At 51.0% G+C, this 21,175-nt stretch overlaps 1 protein-coding gene across 23 annotated transcripts in view; it reads right to left on the bottom strand.

The window, feature by feature from the left end:
* MYO19 (myosin XIX) overlaps nucleotides 1-21,175 on the bottom strand; it is a 53,160-nt gene that overhangs the window by 23,478 nt on the left and 8,507 nt on the right. For 9 of the 23 annotated variants that reach the window (XM_081584885.1, XM_081584894.1, XM_081584888.1 and 6 more), the window contains exons 2-13: nucleotides 20,564-20,721; nucleotides 19,184-19,337; nucleotides 14,592-14,730; nucleotides 14,112-14,260; nucleotides 12,066-12,179; nucleotides 5,730-5,862; nucleotides 4,728-4,797; nucleotides 4,069-4,171; nucleotides 3,329-3,425; nucleotides 3,113-3,189; nucleotides 1,569-1,665; nucleotides 937-1,108 (exon numbers count right to left, since the gene is read on the bottom strand). In XM_081584885.1, the coding sequence (XP_081441011.1) occupies nucleotides 937-1,108; nucleotides 1,569-1,665; nucleotides 3,113-3,189; nucleotides 3,329-3,425; nucleotides 4,069-4,171; nucleotides 4,728-4,797; nucleotides 5,730-5,862; nucleotides 12,066-12,179; nucleotides 14,112-14,260; nucleotides 14,592-14,730; nucleotides 19,184-19,195 (1,163 nt within the window). In that variant the 5' untranslated portion in view covers nucleotides 19,196-19,337; nucleotides 20,564-20,721. Of the gene's footprint in view, nucleotides 1-936; nucleotides 1,109-1,568; nucleotides 1,666-3,112; nucleotides 3,190-3,328; nucleotides 3,426-4,068; nucleotides 4,172-4,727; nucleotides 4,798-5,729; nucleotides 5,863-12,065; nucleotides 12,180-14,111; nucleotides 14,261-14,591; nucleotides 14,731-19,183; nucleotides 19,338-20,563; nucleotides 20,762-21,175 lie in introns of all 23 variants that reach the window. The other 14 variants (XM_081584879.1, XM_081584881.1, XM_081584898.1 and 11 more) reach the window with 5 other exon arrangements.

The following is a 21,175-nucleotide window of genomic DNA, read 5'->3' as shown; positions in this document are numbered from 1 at the left end:
AACTGGCATGCTTTATCTACCCATTTTGCAGTGATTTGACACAAAACCTTTAAAAATCTTTGTCCTGAAATTCTGACCTGAAATTTGCTTCGAGGGAGTGAGAATGGAGTCCCTTGCTAAACTGGGTTCAGTCTGGGCCCAGGAGCCCTGGGCCACTTTCCCTCAGAGGTTCTGACTCCCTCAGCGGTGCTGGTCAGGCTCTTAGCTCTTGAGAAGCTCATGAAAGCAACGGGACCTTCCCTCCAGCTGCCCAAGTTCCACACACAAATACGTGTGCGCGTGTGCACGCACACACACACACACACACACACACACACAGGTGTTCTGTCCCGTAATTTCAGAGAATCCGGGGCCCCAGATACCCTCAGGGGCATCCTGAAGGGTCTGAGAGCCCAGGGTGAGAAACGCCCCCAAGCGCATGGCCGGAGGATGGAGATGCCCACAGAACCAACGGGGAAAGGCCAAGACCCCCACCTTCTCTGATCTAGGCTCCACTCCCTGCAGTGCTGCTCAAGGGCGTGGGCTAAACTCCCGGCTCTACCAGCGTCTATCAAATCTCCAGGTGGCTACAGAGAGCACGAGGGCAGGGACCCAGGAGCCTGTTCACCCACAGGTCTGCGCCTGAACCTGGGAGGGCTTCACGTCACCTCTGGGCTGGCCTTGCCAGCAGACAGCCAGGCAGACCTTCCTCGCCCATCGCCAAGGTGAAGGCAGGCTCCTGTCCCCGAACAACACGCTGAGTCTAGGCCAGGCTGTGGCCACTTCCCCAAGCAGAGTCCTCCGGAATCAAGCCAAGGGCTTTGCTTGGGGAAGCCCAGCAGCCACTTCCTACTGTCCCCCTGGGGCTGGGGAACGGGGCAGGGAACCCGTCTGCTTCCGTATGTCCAACTCCAGACTGGGGGCATCTGGGAGGAGGGCAGGGCCCAGAGCACTCACCGTGCATAGACCAGTTTGGCCAGACAATCTCTGCGGGTGTCACACTCAGCCTGGGAGCAGGGCTTCCGGAACACCTGCCGGCCCCTGCCCGCCCGGATGGTTCGAATCCTCAGTGTCTCCAGCAGATGATCTTCTGGGAGCCCCAGCAGCAAGGCCGATGTCCCAACAGAGCCTAGGAGGCACAAACACCCTCCGTCCAAACAGCCCTCTGCACGAGGCCCCCTGAAGCCAGCATGGTGGAGCCGTGATCCCCTCAACGGGGCAGAGCAAACTCAGGCGTGGGGAGGGAAGAGACTCAGCAGGAGCAGGGGCAGGATTTGAATCCAGGACTGCTGTGTCCCAGCCCACATGGCCAGGAGTGGGATAAAGCACTGCATAACCTACCCCCCCGCCACCAGCCCCAGCTCTCGTTTTCTCATCTGTAAGATGAAGAGAAAGCTGTCTGCCTCAGCAGAGATGGGGTGAGGAGGAACCTCTCCAGGGCAGGGCCCTACAGTTGACGGCTTCAGGGGCACAGATTCCAAACTGCACCCTCTGGCCTCCCTTGCACCCGATCCCACCTCATGCTGGCCCTCCTCCGGGCGGGGCCTGTCTCGCTCCTGGGTGGTGTGACCAAGGTCCCCTGTCCTCACCCTCACACTGAGCATCGTCCACCAGCGGGCAGGGCTGGGCTTCATTCCCCGAGTCAGCAAACCGGGTGTTGCCGAGGTGCAGCAGTCCAGCCAGGGCCTGAGGGGGCAGGAAAGGACACCCAGTGGGCACCTTCTCAAGGGCTGGAGCCCAGCCCGGAAGGGTCTCTCTCCTGCCAAACAGAATCACGATAGCAGAGTAACAACAGCTCTCATTTACTGCCCACTTACTCTGGGTCTCAGCCAGGCAGGACTCTACATGAGAGATACGCATCATCTCGTGTAACCAGTGAGGCATGTGCTATGGTAATGTCCACGACAGAAACGAGACGAGGAGAGGTTAAAGCCCGCACTTGGTAAAGGAGAAGGAACCCAGGATGAGAATCCAGGCAGTCTGATTTCCAAGGGGCAGCCAGTGGGAGCGCCACGTCACCCAGTCTGTCCCTCTGTCTTCCGCTGCTTCCTGTGGTCCGGACCACTTCTGTGTGGTTGCTGGGGGCTTGGCTCAGGCACCCTTTGGCCTTTTCCCGGCACCGTTAGGCTCCGATAGCCCAGCCCAGCCCAGCTCAGGGAAGGAGCTGTGATCTTGGTCTCTGTACAGTGCGTGCTCGCTTGCCTTTACACTCAGCAATCCACTCGGGGGAGCCCCCAGGGGCTGAAGAAAGAGGACCCCCGGGTCTAGCAACTTGGAAACCCTTGGACTGGGCACCGGTAGAGCAGGGCCTCTCTCCCATCCCTGTCTGGTCCCAGAAAGGGTGGCTCTACATGCTACCGGCTTCCAGGCCACAACCACCCCAGGAAGAGACTGCCGTGCTGATGGGCATTGTGGATGGGCCGGGCCTCATGCTGCCAGACTTCTAGGGTGGTCCACTTGCCCTGGGCTTGTCCCCCGTGCTGTCCCTCTGGCCAAACTGCCCGTACTGGCTGTGACACCCCTCCCCTGCCTGAGCAGCCCCCACGTGGAGATGGAGGCCACACTTCACCACCTGCAGAAGGAGGCCGCCAGTGTGGGTAGCTGGGCCCAGCTCTCCTGGGCCAGCACTGAGTCCCAGGAGGAAGGAGAAGAAGGTGGGAAATTGGAACTAGCATATCTCCAACAAACTATTTGTACCACTGAGTGCTGTCTGGCTTTGGGCAGGTCTCAAGCATGGAATGGGAATAATCTCCATACCCATGGAACTGCTGAAAAAAAACAAGTGAGCTAAGAGTGATGATTTGAAAGTTCTAACACGCCAGACACGTGGCAGCATTGCTTTCTCTGCTCTGATTAACAGAGCAACAACTGACCCAAGCACTTTTCCTCTGATGTCCAGGGACCACCACGCTGGCCCCTTCTACAGGACTCTGTGCTCTGCCCCTGTTCACCCTGACACCCTGTCTCCAGGCTCCGCTGAGCAGAGAGGTGGTTGCCTCCTTGGCGATCGTGCCGTCAGAGCCTAGAGTCCTAGATCCTCAGGGGGAGGGACTCCCAAGTTGAGAGAAGGGCCCTACGAAGGGGGCTGCCCGTCACCGCTGCCACATGTGAGTGGTGTGGCTTTTCCTCTGACCTGAAAGATGTTGTTCTGGGTGGGGGCATCGATGCCCAAATGAAGCATGGCCTCCCTGGTCACCTCGAAACAATCCTCTGAAAAGGAATCCGAGCCACAGCCCTGCGTCAGGACTCGAGGTCAGCGGGGGCGGCAAGGGGCGAGGCGGGTGGGCCCTGGGGGGATGCGTGGGTGCTGCTGGGCCGGCCTAGGGAACCAGGCAAGGCTCCCCCCTACCTTCCAAGGTCCTCTCTGGGTGGGGCAGCCAGGAGAAGGCAGCTCCCTCAGGGAGGTGCCACCGGACCCTCTCATCGGCGTGGGCTCCTTTGTAGATCTGTGGGGGTGGGGGTGGGCGGCTGAGACGGGGGTACCAGGGACGACCAGGCCTGCATGGGCTTGGGTGGGCAGGGGAGGGCGCTGAGGAGCGGCAGCCACATCACAAGACCGAGAGGCCCCTGTAGGGAGCCCACAGGCGGGCGGGGGTGTGAAAGCAGCGGCAGACAGTGCTGGGTGTCTCCACTCGGTGCAAAAAACCCCACTCACTGAGGGGGCCTGCGGTATGAGGAGGAAAGCCTAACTCCGTCTGGGGAGCCCCCGGTCCCAATCTGAGAGCAGGGAGACACTGTCCACGCCTCAGGGGACCCCCGGTCTGATGGAGGGGGCACGGTTTAGGGAAGGCCTTGTTCGGTTGGTGGAGGCAGCCGCCATTCCAGGACAGCCCTCTGTCTGAAGGTGAGAGTTTGTGTGGAGATAGGCCCCGCCTCAAGGGCCCTCTGATGGGAAGAGAAGGCGAGCACACCCCCAGGCCGAGACTGCCCGGGAGCCGAGGGCCAGGGCGAGGCACGAGTGTGACATGAGGTTTGTGGGAGTAAGTGGGGTGGCAGCGCTGAAAGCTGGGCGAGGAGGAAGCAGGAAGCAAGGCGGGGAGGGTAGGTTTAGAGGCATCAGGGCAGCTGTGGGCCCTGCCTGGTACCGACCTGGTAGAAGATGTGGAAGTTCCTCTCACTGGGGGCCTGGCAGGCCACTCGAGTTTTCTCCAGGAGGTAGGTCTGAACTGCAGCTCCCGTCATCTGCTGGGCCCTGGGCACAAGCAGGTTGGAGCCTGTTAGTGGCCCGTTTATTCCAGAGCCATTTATTGGGAACTTATCGTGTGCCAGGCTGCAGCCTCACCCCACCTCTTCCACTTAAGCAAAGGGGGTCATGAGGACTCGGGAGGACCACTCAGCAGGTCCTTGGAGTGGGGGTAGGGGCGGGGAGGGGAAGGGCCAGGACACTCCCCTCCAACCAGCTCAGGGACAGGGCCCAGGCCTCGGTGCCCCGCTCTGCCCCAGCCCAAGGCAGGAACAGAAGCCCCAGCCCCAGGCTCAGAGATGCGGCCGAGAGGTGACAGTTTTAACTAGAAGTCTCCGCGAAGGGAAGAAGCCAGAACGCACGTGTCAGGACAGGCACACTGTCCCTGAGTCCCTCGGGCTGGAGCAACTAGAGTTCCCCAGGTTCAAAGTGTACCCACAGGTTCACTCATCCCACATACAAACCTGCCAGGAGCGGCTGGGATCTGCCCATGGCGGCGGCCCAGGCTGAGCACTGGCCCCCAGCCCACCCGGCCCCCAGCAGCCAGGGTGGCCGCAGAAATTACCCGTTCAGCTGCAGCTGGATGAACTTCCCGAAGCGGCTGCTGTTGCTGTTCCTCAGTGTGCAGGCATTCCCTGCGGACCACAGCTTCTGTTCAGAGGCCCCACGGGCTAAGGTGGCCGCAGGCCCTATCAGGGCTACATCGTTATCCTCAAGTCACCTACAGGCCCCTCTTCTGGTTTCCGGGTCACAGGGGACATGGCAAGGGACTGAGCACTTGGGCTGTTAGCAAGTGTGATTCAGTCACGTTACAGCTTCCTGGCAAAGTGGGAAGAGCCAATCTAGGCAGTCAGGGACTTTTCTTTGAAGGGAAAGGATCAAAAACAAGATGTCAGGACTTCCTTGGTGGTCCAGTGGTTAAAAATACTCCTGCTAATGCAGGAGACACAGGTTTTTGATCCCTGGTCCAGGAAGATTCCATGTGTCTCGGGGCAACTAAGCCCATGTGCCACAACTACTGAAGCCTGCTTGCCTAGAGCCCATGCTCCTCAAAAGAAGTCACGGCAATGAGAAGCCTGTGCCTTGCAACTGGAGAGTAGCCTCCACTTGCCACAAAGAGAGACGGCCCACCTGCAGCAGCAAAGACCCAGTATGCCCCACCATCCCCCCTAAAAAAAAAAACAAGCGGTTACTACTGCGGTGGACAGTAAGGCGCAACATCTAGAGTGCCAACACGGACACTGATTGCTGTGCATCCTCAGACATGTCCCCGTCTCTGAACCATCAGGAAGCTGTTCAGAAGGACAGGACATGGACTGGGTGAGCCTCTCCCACACCTCTGCCCCATATGCCTGGGCGAGACAGAGAGGATGACAGAGTGACGCTACCGCTGCTGGCAGGAGGCTAAGGGTACCTGGGAGGTGTGGTTGGGGATCCAAGGCAGTGAATGGTAAGTCATTCTCCATCCCACAAAGAGAGGGTCTCAAAGCACTGCTCCCCTGCCCAGAAGGTGGTAAATTCCAGAGGAGACGGGACAGAGGTGCTGTGTGGAGGACACTGGGCTTACCAAAAGCTTCCATGACGGGGTTGGAATTCAAGATGCGCTGTTCAATCCTCTCGGCAATCTTGTAGCTTTCCCAGGACGTGGGTGAGGTGGCCACCACGGCGTAGAACTTCATCAGGCAGCGAGATGTCCATGTCTGCGGCAGAAACAGCCCAATGGGAGCTGTGCCCACGTTCTCGTCCACGTGTGAGCCTGCCAGGGGGACTGGGGCCCACGACCACCCTCCTGTCCACCACCCATGTTGCTGATTAAAGGGTGAAAGCTGAATTCAACTGTGTCCCCCATCTGTGCGATGGGGACACTTCTGCTTCTTCTAGCTCCTGAGGATGCATTTAAGAATTGGGGGGCAGTGATGAGGAACTTCTCCAGTGGTCCAGCGGTTAAGAATCCGCCTTCTAAGGCAGGGGATAAGGGTTTAATTCCTGGTTGAGGAACTAAGATCCCATGTGCCGTGGGGCAACTAAGCCCAAGAGCTGCAACTAGAGAAGCTGTTACTGCTGCTGCTGCTAAGTCGCTTCAGTCGTGCCCGACTCTGTGCGACCCCATAGACGGCAGCCCACCAGGCTCCGCCGTCCCTGGGATTCTCCAGGCAAGAATACTGGAGTGGGTTGCCATTTCCTTCTCCACTAGAGAAGCTGGTATGTGGCAATTACTGAGCCTGCGTGCTCTAGAGTCTATGTTCCGCAACAAGAGAAGCCCGCATGACACAACTAGAGAAAGCCTGCGAGCCGCCAACGGAGACCTGGCACGGCCAAAGAGAAAAAAAAGAAATGACAGGGGCTGGGATAGAGGAGGACAACCTACACTGACCTGAGCAGGCTACTGAGCCATGTATTTTCTCACCAACCCTACAGATGCAGGTGCATTATATACTACCTGCTTTCAAAACGATGAAACTCGGGCATCAAAAACCCTAAATTTTATTGAAGATGACATATTCAGTAAATGATAGGGCTCTGATTTATACTCAGGCAATCTAATTATAAAATTCCCACTGTTTTTATAATCAGCTGAGATGAAGTCTATTTACATTTTAATTTCCGTTTGTTCATTGCTAGGACAGAGAACCACAAGAGATTTCTACATCCTGACTCTGGATCCCGTCACTGCTCTACACCTCACTAAAAGTTTTTAGTTGTAGCTTTGTTTTGGGTTTTTTTTGCTCTTTTAGTATATATTTTTTTAGGTTTCACTCTGAGCTGGGAGGTGTTCCCTCTCTACTATTTTCTAGAAGAATCTGTATAGAACTGGTAACAATTTCTGAAATACTTGGTTGTAGTTGTTGTTCAGTGGCCAAGTCGCATCTGACTCTTAACATGCCTCCAGGGACTGCAGCACGCCAGGCTTCTCGTCCTTCACTATCTCCCAGACTTTGGTCAAACTCATGTCCATTGAGTCGGTGATGCCATCCAACCATCTCACCCTGTTGCCCCCTTTTCTTCTTGCCCTCAAATCTTTCCCAGTATCAGAGTCGTAAATACTTGGAAGAATCCACTAAGTGAAGGCGCCTGAGCCTGGGGCTTTCTATGAGGAAAGATTTTTAACTATGGTTTAAATTTGTCTCAGAAATTTAGATATTCAGGTTATATATTTCTTCTTGTGTGAGCCGCAACCGTTTGCATATTTCAAAATACTCTTTCATTTCATTAAATTGGAGAATTTACTGAAATAAAGTTAATGAAAAAATTTCATCTGTGGGATCTTTACTTATGCCTATTCTTTCATTTCTGACATTTGTAATTTGTCATTTTCTCTGTTTAAGTCTGGTTAGAGGGGGACTTCCCTGGTGGTCCAGTGGTTAGGACCCTGTGCTTACACTGCAGGGGGTTCAGCTTCGATCCCTGGTAGGGGAACAAAGATCCTGCAAGCTGTGCCTCATGACCAGTAAAAAAGTCTGACAAGAGGGTTATTGATTTTATTGATCTTTAGAAAAAACAGCCATTTCATTTCATTTACTTTATTATTTTTTTCTGTTTCTACTTTAGTGGGTTTTTTTAAAAATATTATTTATTTAAGAACTATGGACACCACTTTGCTGACAAAGGTCCGTATAGTCAAAGCTACGGTTTTTCCAGTAGTCCTGTACAGTTGTGAGTGTTGGACCATAAAGAAGGCTGAAAGCCAAAGAACTGATGCTTTCAAATTGTGGTGCTGGAGAAAACCCATGCGAGTCCCTTGGACTGCAAGGAGATCAAACCAGTCAATCCTAAAGGAAATCAACCCTGAAGATTCTTTAGAAGGACTGATGCTGACTCTGAAGCTCCAATACTTTGGCCACCTGATGCAAAGAGCAGACTCATTGGGAAAGACCCTGATGCTGGCAAAGACTGAGGACAGGAGAAGATGACAACAGGGATGAGATGGTTGGATGGCATCACCGACTCAATGGACATGAGTTTGAGCAAGCCCCGGAAGACAGTGAAGGACAGGGAAACCTGGTATGTTGCAGTCCGTGGGGTCGCAGAGTTGGACATGACTTAGCGACTGAACAGCCACAATTCATTTATTTTTGGCTGTGCTGGATCTTGGTGGCTGTGTGGGCTTTTCTCTAGGTGTGGCAAGTGGGGCACCAGTTGTGGTGCGCAGGCTTCTTGTGTTCTCTAACACAAGCTACAACAAATTTCCCTCCAGGCACTGCTTTTTTTTTTTTTAAAGCACAGATTTTGATATGTTGTGCTTTCCTTTTCATTCAGTTCAAAGTGTTTTCTAACATCCATTGTGATTACTTCTTTGACCCAAAGGATATTTACAACACAGTTTATATTTTAATCTTTCCAAATTGAGATTTGTTTTATGGCTCAGAAGAGAGTCCATATCAATTCCACGTGTACTTGAATGTACAAATCTCAAACTATTAATTTTGATTTTATTTCTCCTTTCAATTGCATTTAAGAACAAGGATCTGTGGTTGCCACCTTTTGGTAATTTTCTTAGGATATTATTAATACTTCTGACCCACATTCTCTCTTCACCGGGACACCAATTACAAGTATGGTAAACCATTTGATATTGCACCAAAGCTCCTGAATGCACTTTTTCTCCTTGTTTTTCAATTTCCTCTTTGTTTTTTGATTTTTACTGACCCACTGTCAAGTTCACTGATGTATTCTTCTGCATGTCTAATCTGCTGATAAGCATAAAGGAGTTGTTCATGTTTTTAATTTTTATCATTTCCATTTAACTGTAGTTTCCATCTCTCAGGGAAGAGATTGGATGAATCTTTTCTGGAGATACTAACAAGTTCATGAGAAAAGTTATGGACATTCAGGGTCCCACAGGTTTAGAAAGCTACCCCTGGTGAGGTAGCTTTCTAAACTCCTTCACAATCTCTTATGTTTATGTATCCTGTCCATAAACACAAGAGATTCTAATCAGTTGCTTAAGGCTATACTTTTAAGAATGAACAGAAATTCAAAGATCATCAACTACTTGGTAAACTTCTTTTACATGAATGGCAAATATCACAACAAAAGAAGAAAAGGAACTAGAAGGAAAGAGAAGTGAAAAGGGCAGGAGACAAGTAAAAATCATGAAAGATCCTCAAAGAGAAGAGAAGAAATAAGACCAAGATGCTGGGGGGAAAATAATACTCAGAGAATAAGAAAGAACTCTTAGAATTAAAATGCTTAATAAAAATTCAAAATTAAAAAGAACTGAAGGGTAAATCAGAGAATATCTCCCAGAAGACAGGACAAAATATTAAGAGATAGAAGAATATGTAAGAAAAATAGGATATTAGACAATTTATCAAACTCCCTACTAATATGAATTCCAGAAGGAGAAAACAAGAGGTGTAAATTATTAAATTATTAGATATAGCATTTCCCCAAACTAAAGGACATGAGTCTCAAGGTTAAAAAGACCTACACAAAGTATCCAGCGCAGCAAGTAAGAAAAGGCACGTCACTGTGAATCTCAACACCTATGGATAGAAAAGATGATCCTAAAAACTTTTGGAAAGAAAACACAAACGGCCACTTATGGACTGGGACTTTTAACAGCAACACTCGAAGAATATATAAAGAAATAATTTCTAAATTCAGAAAGAAAATTATTTCCAACTTGAGATTAGAATATCCAGCCAACGTGTCAAATTAAGGCACAATAAACATTTGCAGATTATCAACAACTCAAAATATGCCCTTCACGTAACCTTTGTCGAGAAGCTACTAAAGAATATGCTCCACTAAAACAAGGCAGTAAAGCAAGAAGAGGAAGCCACTGGGCTCCGACAACAGGGGATTCACCACAGGACAGACAGCAGTCTGGATCCCCAGAGCCAAGCAGACAGCTCCCAGGGAATAGCTCCCCAGTAGCCCTCGGCAGCCACCAGTCTGGATGGGAGTAGGAGATGTGAGAGCGCTAGCTAGGGCATCACCAGGGGAAAAAAAAGCACCTCATGTACCTGCCAGTCGGGCAGGTGTTTCCCAGTTCTGGTGACAAGTTTGATAATAAAGAATAGGTACATAGAAACACACGAGTGAAAATATGGGGGACAGTTATTAAGTAGAGAGAAAGTAAAATCATACGAGAAAGGAAATATAATCATAGTATATTACCGTGCTTGGCTGTGAACAATACATACATAGCTGTAAATGAGCACTATGTATATTAACCTCCTTAGAAATCATAAGATAATTACATATGCACTTGGGGGCAGGGTAACAGGGCTACACTGTCAAAGCAGGAAGTGAACAGAGAAGGTTCAAAAGGGAAAAATCAGTAACTAATTACATAAACACATTGTTTAGAAACATGGATGGTCATACCCAAACAAATGGCTAAGATGGGAAGGCAGTTGCCTCTGGAGACAGGGAACAGGGTTGAGATAGGAGGCAAGGTTGTTGTTTTTCTCTGTAAGCCCTGTAGTATTGCTTGATTTTTGAACTATGTAACTATATCGCTAGTTATTAGATATAAATTAAATTTTAAAAAGATACCAGGCCCAGCCCATGACCACAGCAGCTATTCAAGAAAGGGTTTCTGAGTTCTGGTTGCGTGGGTCTAGGGCCAGGTCCGGCCTCAGCTCCCCAGAGCAATTCTGGAGGACACTGGGCTTCATCCAGGAGCCGAGCCTCAGCCACCGCACCAGCAGCCTCGGTACAGCCCTCGAAGATCCCCTCTGCACCCAAGCCCCAGTTCTCATCCCTAGAGCGTACAGTCTTCATCTGCTTCCTTGTCTCTCTTTTCCACTGGGCCAAGCGTTGTGAAAGTTGCTAAGTCGTGTCTGACTCCTTGTGACCCCATGGACTATACAGTCCATGGAATTCTCCAGGCCAGAATACTGGAGTGGGTAGCCTTACCCTTTCCAGGGGATCTTCTCAACCCAGGGATTGAACCCAGGTCTCCCGCATTGCGGGCAGATTCTTTACCAGCTGAGCCACCAGGGAAGCCCAAGAGTACTAGAGTGGGTAGCCTATCCCTTCTCCAGATTTTCCCGACCCAGGAATAGAAATGGGGTCTCCTACACTGCAGGCGGATTCTTTACCAACTGGGCTATCTCTGTTCCTCCCCTTGCCACTCCTCACTGGCTAGCCCAGGGCCTAGAAACTGCCTCGGTGTTTGGCAATGCTTTCATGGGTGCCTGTAGACTGACTGGGTTTACGGTCCAAAGAATCCCTTGAGAAGGTAATGTGGAGGAAAGGGTGGGGTGGCTGGTGAGGCTTGACAAGAAGGGGGCGAGGCCCGGGCCAGCAGGCCTCTGGCAGCCGCGCCACCCCTCACCCATCTGTGCACAATGCTCCGTGTCACCTGGAGTGACTGTGCTGCCTGGGGACCACGTGACCACACAGGAGACTCTGTCATTCCCCGCAGCCAGCCCCATGCGCTGCCCTTGCCATCAAGGGTGACCCAGAGATGCAGGCGGGCTGCTTCCTTACCGGAACCCCGACGACTTTGGAGGAGTGCTGCCATGTGGCAAGCACATCACCAAGTGCCTTACGTGCCCAGAAGGCCCCCATGAGTTACGGGCCAGTCCTTCCCTCCTTGCTATTTTACACGTGAAAGAACTGAGGTCTGCAAGAGCTAAATACTGTTCTGATGTGCTCTTCAACACTATGCTGGAACCCCCAACTGCTGACTTTTGTTTCCAATGGCTGTCAGAGCTGGGAGAGTCCTCCAATGAGGACATGAAGGCTCAGAGAGGAAAGACTCTCACCTCGGATCAGGGCAGAGTGGTGGAAGAGCCAGACTAGAACCCCTGGCTCCTGACTTCCTGCCCAGGTCCCACCCAGAGCTGCACGCCAACTCCATAAGTGACATTCCCCGGAGCCCCACCCCAGCCTCTCTGCCCGTCCAGTCAGTCATGAAGTTGACAGGGTGGGAAGAAGGCCCTCCTACCTTTCCAGCACCACTCTCTCCACTGACAACAATAGACTGGTTGACTGGCTCGATCAGGCTCTTGACATTCCTGTAGGTCTGTTCACCCACAGTGAAGATGTGGGGCTTCAGTGTCTGAAACATCAAGGGGTGAAAGGTCATGGGAGCAAACCCATCTGCGAGGAGTGGTTGATCCAGTGATGGCTGCGACGGGGAGCCTGCCCACAGCAGCTATAGAGGCTTCCTCTAGAAAAACTTCCTGGCAGTAACAACGTGAGGCCCAGCTGCGGGCATGACTCATTCATCTTCTCTCAGTTTGGAAGCAGTGCTGGCCTTGACCAGTCTATGACATTAACACGTTATCCTCCCATCTTATGTCAGTAGTTTTATTCTGCTACTTTTTTAATTTTATGTTATTGCAATTTGCAAGAACTTTCTTACCAGTTATTGCCTAAGAAGTCTGTGCATTAGTTGGAGAGCTAACCCTAATTTATAGATGAGAAATCTGAGGTTCATATGGGTTAAATAACCTTTGCAAGGCCACTCAGCAAATAAAGGCATCTATGTGATATGAATTCCAATGTCACTGTTCTCCTTTCCATCAGCAAGGATTAATTGTCCTCAGTGTGCTGGCCATCAATCCGGGCATGGAGGAAACGGAGGGGACCATCACGTGGCTTTGCCTTTGAGGAGGCAGTCGGTAAGGTGGGCTCTCAGGCCAGACCTCCCTGGCTTCCCATTCAGACACGAACCCTGGGTGAGCCAGGTTAGTCCATGCAGAGCCAGTGCGACTCTGCCCGGCCAGCAATGACCACTTGCCTACAGCCTCCTGAAGGGAGAGGGCATCGTTCTGGATGCTGTCAGAACCATCACTCTCTAGGCCCTCACCCCACCCACTTCTCACCTGGACTGTTACAAAGCCTCCAACTATTCAGCCGCTGGTCTCACCTTCCTTAACCCAACTTCCCCAACTTCATCCCCACAGCGGGCTCCGTTCACAGCCCCACCCCCACCCCAATGAAGCAGCTTTGTGGACTCTCTCAGCTGTGGTACAGACCCTTTGACGACACCCCCGGAGTACCTCACCTTCCTACCCTCATCTGTGCTTGTCTCCACAACACCCCATTCCTGCCGTCAAGTTTGCTCTGGCTTTCCCCTGCACTTTAACATCAACTGGTCTGTTCCCTGCCTGTACCAGCTTCATCCCCACTTGCCTAACACGTGACCCCTCTTCCCAATCAGTGGAGATGAACATGTGCTGAATTTTCTAAGGCAATCCTTATCGCACGTAATTTTATTCTTTTCCCCAAAGTGTTTTTTTTTTTTTTAATAAATTTATTTATTTTAGTTGGGGGCTAATTACTTTACAATATTGTAATAGTTTTTGCCATACATTGACATGAATCAGCCATGAGTTTACATGTGTTCCCCTTCCTGGACCCCTCACCCACCTCCCTCCCCATCCCATCCCTCTGGGTCATCCCATTGCCCCGGCCCTGAGCCTTTGTCTCATGCATCGAACATGGAATGGTGTTCTGTTTCACATATGATAATATACATGTTTCAATGCTATTCTCCCAGAACGTCCCACCCTCACCTTCTCCCTCAGAGTCCATAAAATTGTTCTATGCATCTGTGTCTCTTATTCTGTCTCGCATATAGGGTTATTGTTACCATCTTTCAAAGTGGTTTTTAAATACACAAATGTGCCTTGGGAAATTCTTTCCTACTAATAAATTCACAAACAAGAAAAAAAAAAATCTGTCCATGCCCTTATTTTAGAATCAGTTAAGCAAATATTGCTTTATCTCTGTGTGTGCCTTGTGTGTGTGTGTGTGTGTGTGTGTGTGTGTGTGTGTGTGTGTGTGTGTGTGTGTGTGTGTGTGTGTGTGTGTGTGTGTGTGGTGGTGGTGGTGGTGGTGGTGGTGGTGGTGGTGGTGGTGGTGGTGGTGGTGGTGGTGGTGGTGGTGGTGGTGGTGGTGGTGGTGGTGGTGGTGGTGGTCTCACCTGGGGCTGCGGGGAGGAGGGGGAGCCCTGATTCCCTGGGAAGCGGGGGGTCGGTCTCACCTGGGGCTGAGAAGCAGTGTGGTACTCTCGCATCAGCTCTGGAGAGTAGAGCTGAGGGATGGGCTTGAAGGGGTTCAGAGCCACCAGGGTGCAGCCGGCGTTGGTGTAGAACGTGTCGGCCGTGTACCGGGCCTGCAGACACCTCAGGACTGAGGCAGGGTTGCCGTTAGCAAGCTCTGGCTCAGATGGAGACACAGCCGCACGTACAGCCCAACACTCCACCTACCAGAGCTCCCTCTGCAATTAGCCAAGAGCCATGAGATCCCAGTCGCTCCCTGACGAGCAGGTACAAGACAGATCTAATTAAGATGAACCCACATCTGCAGCAAAGCCTGTGCTGGGGGGGGCCTGGGGGCAACCGCAGCTGCTGCAGGACAGCAGCCCACCCGGCTGTCCAGAGCTCTGTCTGGCCCAAGGCGGCAGAGCTGAATACCCTCTGGGAGAAGGCACACCCCTCTGGGGTGGGTGGGGGAGGCATACCTGTCTCCAGTGTCACAGGATTCACCTTGGTGAGGTCATCGAGCTGCTGCAGGGGGGCCTCCCCGCCCAGGAACTCCTGCAGGTCTTCCCTGAGGGACTCCCCACCGTGGGCATCAGAGCCTGAACCATGGCCACTAACCTGGGAGGGAAAACAGGACCAGAAGCGCCGGTACTTAGACTGGCTGGCAGCTCCGTCAGGGTAAGGGCTTGTACAGGAGACAGAAAACCAGTCTCTGGGATAACAGTCTGGTTGTTCAAATTGTACTCTGCCATTTACTAGACCTGTGAGCCTGCTTAAGCTTCTTAACCTCTCTGAGGTTAAGTAGCGGCTTCTTTATTTGTAAATAAAGGAAAACAGAATAAACTCACAGGGTTGTTTGGAAGAAAAACAAGAGAGATATGGAAAGCACTTAGTTGGGGACCTTCCCGGTGAAGCAGTGGTTAAGAATCTGCCTTGCAATGCTGGGGATGCGAGTTCGAGTCCTGGTCAGGGAACTAAGATCCCACTTTGCTGTGAAGCAACTAGGCCTGTGTGCCACAACTACTGAACCTGTGTGCTCTGGACGTAGTGTGCCACAACTGGAGAGCCCAAGGGTTGCACTTGCGTGCCACAACCAGAGAGTCCGTGCCGCAATGCAAGATATCAGACGACGCAATGAATATCCTGCGTGCAGCAACTAAGACCTGATGCAGCCAAATAAATAAATATTGAAAAAAAAAAAGCAAATCTTTGGTGCCTGGCACAGAGAAGGTACGCAGAGTAGAAGTGCCAGTTGTTTCAATTGTGTTTGACTCTTTGTGACCCCATGGACTGTAGCCCGCCAGGCTTCTCTGTCCATGAGATTCTCCAGGCAAGAATACTGGAGTGGGGTGCCACGCCCTCCTCCAGGGGATCTTCCCAACCCAGGGATCGAACTCTCATTCCCTGTGTCTCCAGTGCTGCAGGTGCATTCTTTACCTGCTGAGCCATCAGGGAAGCATGTACTCAGGATATCAATAAATTTGATCCTTTCTCCTCTGCCATGCGCTCTAGCTTTCAGATGAGTCAGTGCCCGGCTTTAATGTACTGGCGGGGGTGAGGCCCAAGGTGGGGTGTATTGCAAAGGGAAAGAATCAGGGTTTGGCCTTTTTTGAAAGACAGTATCAGCTTGAGGTGAAAAATCAGTTGTGAGGTAGTACCATGCCTTCATCACCTGCCTCTTGGGACTGAATTTAGCCTGGATAATTAATTAGCTCCTGCTGCCCTGGTCTACTTAAGAGCAGGCCTGGCTCAGGAGTCAGATGAGGTCAAGAACAAGCACCAGGGGGAAGAAGCCGTTTCCGCCTCTCCCTTGCCCATCCCTGATACCAACGCTTTACATAAGTTCTCTTCACTTTCCTCCTGTGATCCCACTTCTCCTCTGTTCTCCCAGGGGGCTGCAGGGAAGGTGTGCAGAGCAGGCAGTAACCTGGCTGAAATCTGCTTTTGGAGGAAGGGGTCTGTGATTTAACATGTGTGGGTTTCTTTTTTCGAAATGTATTTATTTGGCTGTGCTGGGTCTTCACTGCTGTGCGTGGGCTTTCTCTAGTTGTGGCGAGCAGGGGCTACTCTCTAGTTGGGGTGCGCATGCTTCTCCTTTCAGTGGCTTCTCTTGTTGCTGAGCATGGGCTCTAGGGCAAGTGGTCTTCAGCAGTTGCAGGTCAAGAGCTTAGTCGTCCGTGGCAATATGGGATCTCCCTGGACCAAACCCGTGTCCCCTGCAGGTGGATTCTTAACCACCGGACCACCACGGAACTTCCTATGTGCGGGTTTCTAATGAGACCAGTGAACCTTGGAGTTCAAAAATCTCCAACAGAAGTGGCAAGTGCCATTTGAAAGGCCCAGTGATAAGTTTCCTTCCAAAGATGCTGCCTGTTCTCTGAATTTAGGCCCACCACAACGCAAGCACAAGGCAGACTCTTATCTCCAGGATTAACTGCTGAGGTCAGAGTGTGACTGTGTCCATGCAAATCCCTCTACCCTAGTGGAAAAAAGAAATCACTCACACCCAGCCATAATTTATGAACAGATCTGATCCAACCAGACAGGCAGCTGAGTATCATGGTTCTTGAGTTGGACTTGAAAGCTAGATTGCCTGGGTTTGAATCCTGATTCCACCACGTCCTAGTTATAGATGCTTATGTATGTTTCTTAGTCTCTTTGCACCTCAATGTTCCTCATCTGTAAAATGGGAATGGTGGTAGTAGTGGTAGATCTCATAGATACTAACAAGCACATAAAGTATTTAGAAAAAACATCTGGTTTCTGCCACCAAAAGTTTGCTCTTATTATTCTGTTAAAAAGTAGCTCTTCTAACTAGGCAATAATAGACTGGTGGCTCAGACAATAAAGTGTCTGCCTACAGTGCGGGAGACCCGGGTTCAACCTCTGTGTCGGGAAGATCTCCTGGAGAAGGAAATGGCAACCTACTCCAGTATTCTTGCCTGAAAAATCTCATGGATGGAGGAACCTGGTAGGCTACAGTCCATGGGGTCGCAAAGAGTCGGACACAACTGAGCGACTTCACTTTCTTTCACTTTTCATACCAAGGGCCTTAAAACTACCCTGCAATTCTTCTTCTAGAACATGATACTATGTAAAGGTCATAAGAATGTTCGGTGTATATAGAAACATTTACAATTGCAAAACAAACAAACAAAAAAACCCAAGTGTCCAAATAGTACCTTAAATTATAGTACCTTCGTACAATTCAATAAAGCAGGTTACAAAGAGAACGATATCTTTAAATGTTTTAAAAATTTTTAGGGAGAAAATCTAGGATATTCTTTAAAATGTCAGTTATCTATGGGCAGTACAATTATGGGTAATTATAATGTTCTTTTTGCTCATCTATATTTCCCACATCATTGTAATGAACATGACCTTGAATAAGTCACCTAACTGCTCTGAGCCTTATCTTCAAAATGGGGATATAATGGCATTGCATATGTAATACTGTATTCTTCGTAAGTACTAAACAAAATTATGTGTAAAATGCTTAGTATAGTGCTTACTATACAGCAAGAGTGCAACATGGACCAGCTGTTAGTACAGTTATGATAAACATGGTTGTTGTTTAGTTGCTAAGTCATGTCTGACTCTTTTGTGACCCCATACTGCAGCCTGACAGACTCCTCTGTTCATAGGATTTCCCAGGCAAGAATACTAGAATGGGTTGCCATTTCCTTCTCCAGGGTATCTTCCCAACCCAGGGATCGAACTGGCATCTCCTGCATCGCAGGTGGATTCTTTACTGCTGAGCCAACAAGGGAAACCCTGATAAACATTACTGCTTTTCAAATGAGAAAGAAGTTAAAAATGGACAATAAAAAAGTTCTCTCTGCCAAAAAAAACAAAGCCTGGGGCAGGTAGCTGTCCTGTCTGCTTCTCTCTGGCCTTCAAGCCTGTTTCATGAGCCAAAGGACCAAGAGGTCAAGCAGCAGAGTCTACCAGGGCTCCTTTGAGGCTGGCTGACCTCACATTCAGTTATGCTGCCTTACCTGCCTGGGACTCCACGAGTCCAGGAATCATCTTAAACATCTGCCTTGGCCCAACGGCTGCTGCAGCTGCTGCTAAGTTGCTTCAGTCGTGTCTGACTCTGTGCGACCCCATGGACTGTAGCCCACCAGGTTCCTCTGTCCACAGGATTCTCCAGGCAAGAATAATGGAGTGGGTTGCCATTTCCTTCTCCATGGCCCAGTGGCAACACTCAGTAAATAAAAAAATTCAGCAAATATCTACTGTCATTCTCTCTGGATCAAGAGCTGCAAGTGAAGGATGATATGGGTAGGAGATAGGGCTCCACAGGGAAGGGTGATTTGGAATGCTGCAGGTCCAGGGCCATAGGAGCCTTTAGCGGCAGAGGCCGGCAGTAAAGGGCGGGTTTCACATCCCATTAGCATCCCCCATGTTCCCTGTGATCCATTTAACAGAATTCTTGTCTATTTCCACATAGGTCATCTTCTCCCACATTTCTGCACAGGCTGACTCTTTGCCTGGACTGCTTACTTTCCTTCTCCACTTGACTAATTCCTACTCTTTCTTTTCTCTGGCTGAGCCATGTGGCATGCAGGATCTGAGTTCCCCAACCAGGGGCTGAACCAGTGTCCTTTTCGATGGGAGTGCAGAGTCTTAATCATTGGACTGCCAAGGAGGTCCCAACTCCTACTTCTTTAAGGCTCAGCTCCTCCTCTTGGAAGCCCCAGGCTTCCACTTGTCTTTACAACTCAGGATGTGAGGAGCATCTCTCAGGAGTCCCTCACAGGTTCAGGCTTGTAAGGTCACCAAAACACCCCAAGGATTCCCTCACTCAGCTTATCTTACCCATCCCAGGGAAAAGAGCTAAAAACCACAACAGGAGAGATTCAAATTAGGTATCAGGAAGAGCTTCTCGGCAACAGACAAAAGGCACCGAAGTGACTATCTGAAGACAGAAAAGAAGAAAGGCCTTTAAAAAAGGGGTCTTTCCCTTCCTTCCAGGTCAGGGCAGTGGAAGCATCATTCACGTAAACGAAAGAGGCGGAGCTGCCTTAGGTACTTGAGGGTCTGGGTTATTTTAGGATGAGGACTTTACCTGCTGGAGCATCCTGCTTCAGTGTGGTCAGCCAGGATTCTGGATCGCGGGCACGAGGAACGCTGTCCACCTGGTCATGGGGGCACAGGCCAGGGCATGGGTCCTGTGAAGGGCTCAGCTCCGAAGGAATCTCTGAGACGAGCCACCCCAGAGCCTGTGGCAGAAGAGAGATGATAAGGGCCGCATACAGATGATGAGGGTTTCTCCAGGGTGACTCAGTCCTGCTCCTCCCACCAAGTATCAGGAACCAAAATGAGACCCAGGGCGAGCCTGGGCAGAGAGGAAGAATCTGTCCTGCCCCCTGCCAATTAGGGAATGAAGGAAACTTTTACAAGAGCCTCCGGAGCCTCCTGGGCTCCTTCAGGGCCAGTTTCACTACAGGGTTTGGGGTGGGGCTGCAAATCTTCTGGGTCAGTGTGCCATGGAGGGTGAGGACACTGGAAGGCAGAGAAGCCTCTCGGGCACACAAAAATATTCCATCTCAGTACAGCCAGTACTCAGTGGGGCAGGGAGGCTGGAGTCAATTCTTGATATTCCAGGAAAGCGGTTGTGTGGGACAGAAACCACAGCTCAGTCTTTCACCTGATCAGCCACCTCACCTTCCCTGCCCACCTTCACTCCTCATCTGGAAAATGGAGATAATAAAAGCTACTTTGTAAGGAGCAGCTGTGAAGGTCAATCAGGTGAAAGCACTCTACAAAGCCCAAAATTGAATATTCATTTAGAAGAGAAATATTGTTAGTAAGAAGGATGGATGATCCATTTGGGAGCACTAATCAGGTGGAAAAGTTCAGTGTCAGCTTTAAGAAGGCCAAGGTTTCGGAGAAGGAGAATCCATCTGAGAGAGGGGGTGTTGTGAGGCTGGGTTTGGGCCAGTCTCTGAAAAACTGTGACTGACTCTTAGAATTTCCCAGGCCCCACACCTCCCCAGCAAGGAGGGATGAGGATGAGGGGTGTTGGTAATGGAGGACCTTGGAGGAAACTTTCTTGAGGCTCTGAATACATTGAGTCTTTGAAAGAACTCAGGAATGGGGGACCTCCAAGAAAACTGGAAAAAGGACAATGTAGGCAGAGGAGGGCATCAAGACTGTGGTGGACACATTCACTCTGGACACTGTCTGTACCCCATCCAGGCGACAGCCGTGCAGAGGGCTCTGGAGACTCAAGGCCAACGAAGTTCCCTCAATGGAAAGCTCATTTTAAGGGAGAGGGGATCAGAGGGAAATGCAGTAGGTTGTGTAGTTAGAATCCAGAGCCCACAGGCCCTCAAAAATGCAGTTTACAGGACCTCTCTAAACCTTATTCCATTTCTTCCTTTGCAAAAAGGACTACTAATATCCAGACCTCACAAGGCCGAGTTAAGGATCAACGAGATAGTACCTCTGAGAGCGCTTGGCAAATGTTGGTTATTACGATACGGAGCCCACTTCCTACCAGAATCAAGTCAGATGGAAGCGGTTTTCTCCAGGTTCCCCCAGCTCTTGCTCCGTGTCGGCTTCGCGATTACCAGCCCAGAATTTCTGAAAAGGGCGTGACCACTGTGGGCAGAAGGAGGCAGGAATGAATAGATGAAAGCCCCTAGGCAAAGAAAGGCAAGTGGCAACCTGATTATCAGCTCCTCTCCTCCCCTCGCCGCCCTCCCCCCCACCCAAGCCTCCGGGCAGACGAGCCCGGCCGGCCCCGCCCGCAGCTTCCCGGCGGGAACCAGGCACTCCCGGTCCCGGCCAGCTGCCGCCGAGCCCAGGGCTGGGATGCCGCTCCGGAAACACTGGGCACGGGGACAGTCCGTCCTTCTCGGGAAGGTGGACGTGACCCCCAGCCAAGAGCGCAACTGCCTGCACGCCTCCCGGAGCCCCCCTCCCAGGTCCCCAGGCGGGGAAAGGCGCGCAGCTGGAGTGGGGCCTCCCTGCACCCCGGGCCGCCCCCTGCCGGCACGGTGAGGAGTGACCCCGGAGAGTCCTCCTCCTGGGATACGAGAGGGTCAAAAAAGGA

Source organism: Giraffa tippelskirchi, chromosome 3, assembly GCF_054371585.1.
Source record: "Giraffa tippelskirchi isolate mGirTip1 chromosome 3, T2T-mGirTip1v1.2.pri, whole genome shotgun sequence".
In the NCBI taxonomy this organism is placed as follows: domain Eukaryota; kingdom Metazoa; phylum Chordata; class Mammalia; order Artiodactyla; family Giraffidae; genus Giraffa; species Giraffa tippelskirchi.
The sequence above is the reverse complement of the archived record's forward strand: the minus strand, read 5'-3'. Positions and strand labels throughout refer to the sequence as shown.